The 4,271-nt window shown below is 42.0% G+C and overlaps 1 protein-coding gene across 1 annotated transcript in view; it reads left to right on the forward strand.

Annotated features, from left to right (window-relative positions):
* Positions 1–3,646: 3,646 nt before the first annotated feature.
* LOC103210537 (olfactory receptor 2AG2-like) overlaps positions 3,647–4,271 on the forward strand; it is a 4,788-nt gene continuing 4,163 nt past the window's right edge. The window contains exon 1 of the mRNA XM_007956456.1: positions 3,647–4,269. Coding sequence (XP_007954647.1) covers positions 3,647–4,269 — 623 coding nt within the window. The remainder of the gene's footprint in view (positions 4,270–4,271) is intronic.

Genomic DNA, 4,271 nt, shown 5'->3' on the forward strand with positions numbered 1-4,271 from the left:
AAGTCCTCTTCAAAACCAAAGACAAAGGGGCCCTTGCTTCTTAGGTCAGTTACTGACCTTGTGTATTTACTTAGGGATTTAGAAACAGCCTCAGTAAGTGCTTATGGGGCAAAACAAGTTCTAAGGCCCTACAGCTCATTTAGTGGGTGTAGGTGAGGAGTGGCAGTCCTAGAAACACACCCAGGGGACTCATTAAAATCCTGTTTCCTGGAGCAGCATTTTCAGGGGAGGTCATTGTAGCTGAGGGAATAAGACCATGAATTCCAGGACAAGGCCCCGGCTCACTGTTACCCCAGAAATAACGAGATTGACAACTACAGGGTCTCCATTGGGCAGATTCTCTCTTATTTTTTCCCCAACAGTTTTCCTGTGCTCAGCTTCTGTCATAGATGCCAAGGAGGATAGAAACATATGATATAATTTGAGTTCCTAGACTAAAGTACTCAGTCAGCGCCAAGACAAGGCTGGTGGGGAGAGCTTCTAAAAAAGGAGAGTTGAATCGCAAAAGGTAGAGGAGAGACAGCTCCTGGCTTCCACTGGATCCTCAGGTTCTCTCAGCTGCTGGCCTGCATCCATCTCAATACTCAGACTTGCAGTGCTAGTAAAAGGGAGGAGTCTCTGGCCTCTGGTGTCAGACAAAGACATACACACATCTACATCCCATCTTGCTGAAGAACCACCTCTTCTTTCTTCATCTTCTTGAACATTTCCATCCCTCATATGAACCTCAGGGCCATCAGTGTGATCTGGCAGCTGTGCCTCTCCTCATCTGAGGTAAGAGCTCTGTCTCTGTTTCAAGGAACTATGTGGAGTCTGGAAGTGTCGACAGGGTCAAGAGTTTACACTAGTCTGCTTCTCCAATTCTCTAGCCTCTTGAGAGTCATAGTTTACCCACTCTTTTCTCTACAGTAGGTACCTTGTACATGGAGACATTCTGGGACAGGGTCCTCTATTTCCTGATGCTGGCCTGCTGAAAAAATGCTCAGCATTTAACCTTTGGACATCTGGATTATTCTGGCCTCTAATAGTTTGTACCCCAAAGAGGACCATTTAAAGCCAGTTAAAGTGGCTCTTCAATAGATGCCTACTTGACACTAAAGTCCTATAAACCAAGAAACCAAATTCATTGCTATTGAGTTGATTCCAATTCATAGCATCCCCCATCAAGTTTCTGAGGCAATAAATCTTTATAGAAGTAGATGGCCCCATCTTCCATCCATGGAGTGCCTGGTGGGTTTAAACTGCTGACCTTCTGGTTAGTAGCTAAAGTTCTATAGCAAAAGAAAAAACAAATTGATGTCAATGATATTTTTTATTGAGCAATGATAGAAATAAATCACAAATTTTTAGTTCCATGTTGTTAATCAGTTCTGTCTAACCATTTCCCATGAAATTCAGCAATGTCCCTGTGTCAATCATAGTATCTGATGACTTCTCTTGGTTTAAGGTCCCCATGCTCCACCAGCAGCTTTGCAAAAGGGGGTTCCCTCCTCTGTGAGTCTGAGAACAAGAACTGTATGTTTATTGAGCCTGACTTGAAGAAGACCCTAGAAGAGAGGAACCAGAGAACAGAAAAGAGAAAGCAGGGACCTGGAATCAGAGGAAGGAAGGCAGGTGAATGGGATCCTGATTCCTGATCACACAAGCTTACCAAAGCATCCTCTTACCTTTGAAATCCTGTCCAAACTCCTGGTGTGGGAATCTAGAACAATATGCCCAGTGAATTATTTTCCTTCCTTCTTTCATCTATCCAGTAGTCTTTTTATTGAAAACAAAACAAAATATTTCAAGTATGATATTTACCAGACACTGAGTGGGGAATCATCCTTGAACTTAATTTTTTGTTGTTGTCAAAAGGGAAAGACAGCCCTGCCAGTCAATGTTTTCATTTTGTGAAGCAAGAGAAAGATTTCAGATCCCAAGGAACAATGACATGCATTTTAAAGAGGACATTTTTCTAATTGATTTCTTGCCTAGACTTCACTGTGGCAATAGTGCAGGGAGGAGATTCTTGCACTATTCTTCACATGTCCTGACCTGTACACATGCCTCTCTCAATTAGTACTGGCTGACCCTTCTTTACTTAGCTATCTTCTATTCATCCTCAGTGTGTAGCTTTTTTATCACTTACTTGCATATTCCTTCCCTAAAATTTCAGTTGTGTGGATTCATAGTTTGTTATATTGTTCTTTCTATATCAGTCATCACCATTGAATGTATGTATTTGTTTGTCTTATGAATTTTTCACATCTATGAAATAACCATAGCACAGGTAGGTCCTTAGAAAATGTTTATTGAATGAATGAAGGGCATCTGGATTAGATGGGCCTTCCAGCTTCGGGATTTTATGATTCTGCCAATTAAATGTCCCAACTCTAAGTTGACCAGGGTGGTGACAAAAACAGAATATTGGAGGAATAGGTGCAGATGACAGAATGGAAAGATGAAGAATTCTCTTCTCCTCCAGAGTGCTTCCTAAGCTCCACATTTAACTGTGAAAGATCCTCATTTACAAAGAATAAGGTAAGTAATTGCCTCACAATCCTCACCACTCCACTTCCTCTCTACCTCAACCCACCTTTCCAAGTACTGCCATTTGAATTCAGGATTCAATGGACCAGTAGCCTTTCAGATTTGCTTACATTTTTGAGATAGAAGTATCTACTTTCTATTTTCATAGTCTTAATTATTATTATTATTAGGGTGAAATTTTACAGAGCAAACTCATTTTCCTTTCAATAGTGCATGCATGTTTTGTTTTGTGGCACAGATTATGCCATGTTCATAGTCTGCTGTGCCATCCAGGTGTAGCTTTGGGTTACCTTTTCCTCTTTTGTAGCTCACTCCTTTTGTCATATGCCCTAAAAACAAACATCTTGCCATACTTTTGAAAATTTCACCTATTAACTTTTCTATGTCATCTCCCAAACAAACATGTTGCATTACCAGTACATATGCAAACAACTTTTGTATCCTTCCTACAGATTTACCTCCAAAATCTCTACTACTCGACCACCCAGTGCAGCCCAGAATTTACTTTCACTCTAGCAGAGAATCATAATGCCCACGAAGGACATGAAGGCAGTGCAAGAGTGCAAAAGAAGAAGTTATCCAAGAACCAATAGTCTCCCCTGTTGAGGAAGCTGTCAACAACAATGAGCCATGAAAGTGAAGACAGATATACCAAGTAGGGGAGAAGATGTCAAAGAGCTATATTGTAAACAACACTTTTAAAACTGAATTGGAATATTAAGTATATTTTAAGCAGAGAACCACTTGGATTTTAAACTAATTCTCAGTATGTTTTGTTACTATATGCAGAGAAAACTTATCTATTACAGAGATGTTGCTTGGACTTATTCTCTTGGATGCCTTATTTAGAGATGGCTAAATGATTTGCTATTACCAATATACCCATTCTCCACTTATCTGACAACTTTTTCATAATTCAGTACAAAAAATTAAGAAATTCAGGGATCAGAAAAGCAAATTTAGCTGACAAGAGGAAAAGATATCATTTCATGAGATTCCCATTGGCCACCTTGCAGTGCTCTGGAACACTACAAAGCTAGTGTGCATACCACTGATAGCAAGGCTTCCATTGAAAATCCATCTAACAGCTAGGCAACTAAATAAGCCACACAGAATGGGGCTCTGGAACTCCACCTTGGGAAGTGGCTTCATCTTGATGGGCATTCTGAATGACAGTGGATCTCCTGAACTGCTCTGTGCCACAATTGCAGTCCTGTACATGTTGGCCCTGACAAGCAATGGCCTGCTGCTCCTGGTCATCACAATGGACTCCCGACTCCATGTGCCCATGTACCTCCTGCTCAGGCAACTCTCACTCATGGATCTCCTCTTCACATCTGTTGTCATCCCCAAGGCCCTTGTGGATTTTCTACACCAAGAAAACACCATTTCCTTTGGTGGCTGTGCACTTCAGATGTTCCTGGCACTGACATTGGGTGGTGCAGAGGACCTCCTGCTGGCCTTCATGGCCTATGACAGGTATGTGGCCATTTGTCATCCTCTGAACTACATGGTCCTCATGAGTCCGAGGGTCTGCTGTCTCATGGTGGCCACTTCCTGGATCTTGGCATCCTTGAGTGCTTTAGGGCACACCTTGTATACCATGCACTTCCCTTTCTGCATGTCCCGGGAAATCAGGCACCTGCTGTGTGAGATCCCACCCTTGCTGAAGCTGGCCTGTGCTGATACTTCTAGATATGAGCTCATGGTGTATGTGACAGGTGTGACTTTCCTCTTGC

This window comes from Orycteropus afer, unplaced genomic scaffold (genome assembly GCF_000298275.1).
Source record: "Orycteropus afer afer isolate SDZICR_OR568_19922 unplaced genomic scaffold, OryAfe1.0 scaffold00014, whole genome shotgun sequence".
In the NCBI taxonomy this organism is placed as follows: Eukaryota; Metazoa; Chordata; class Mammalia; order Tubulidentata; family Orycteropodidae; genus Orycteropus; species Orycteropus afer.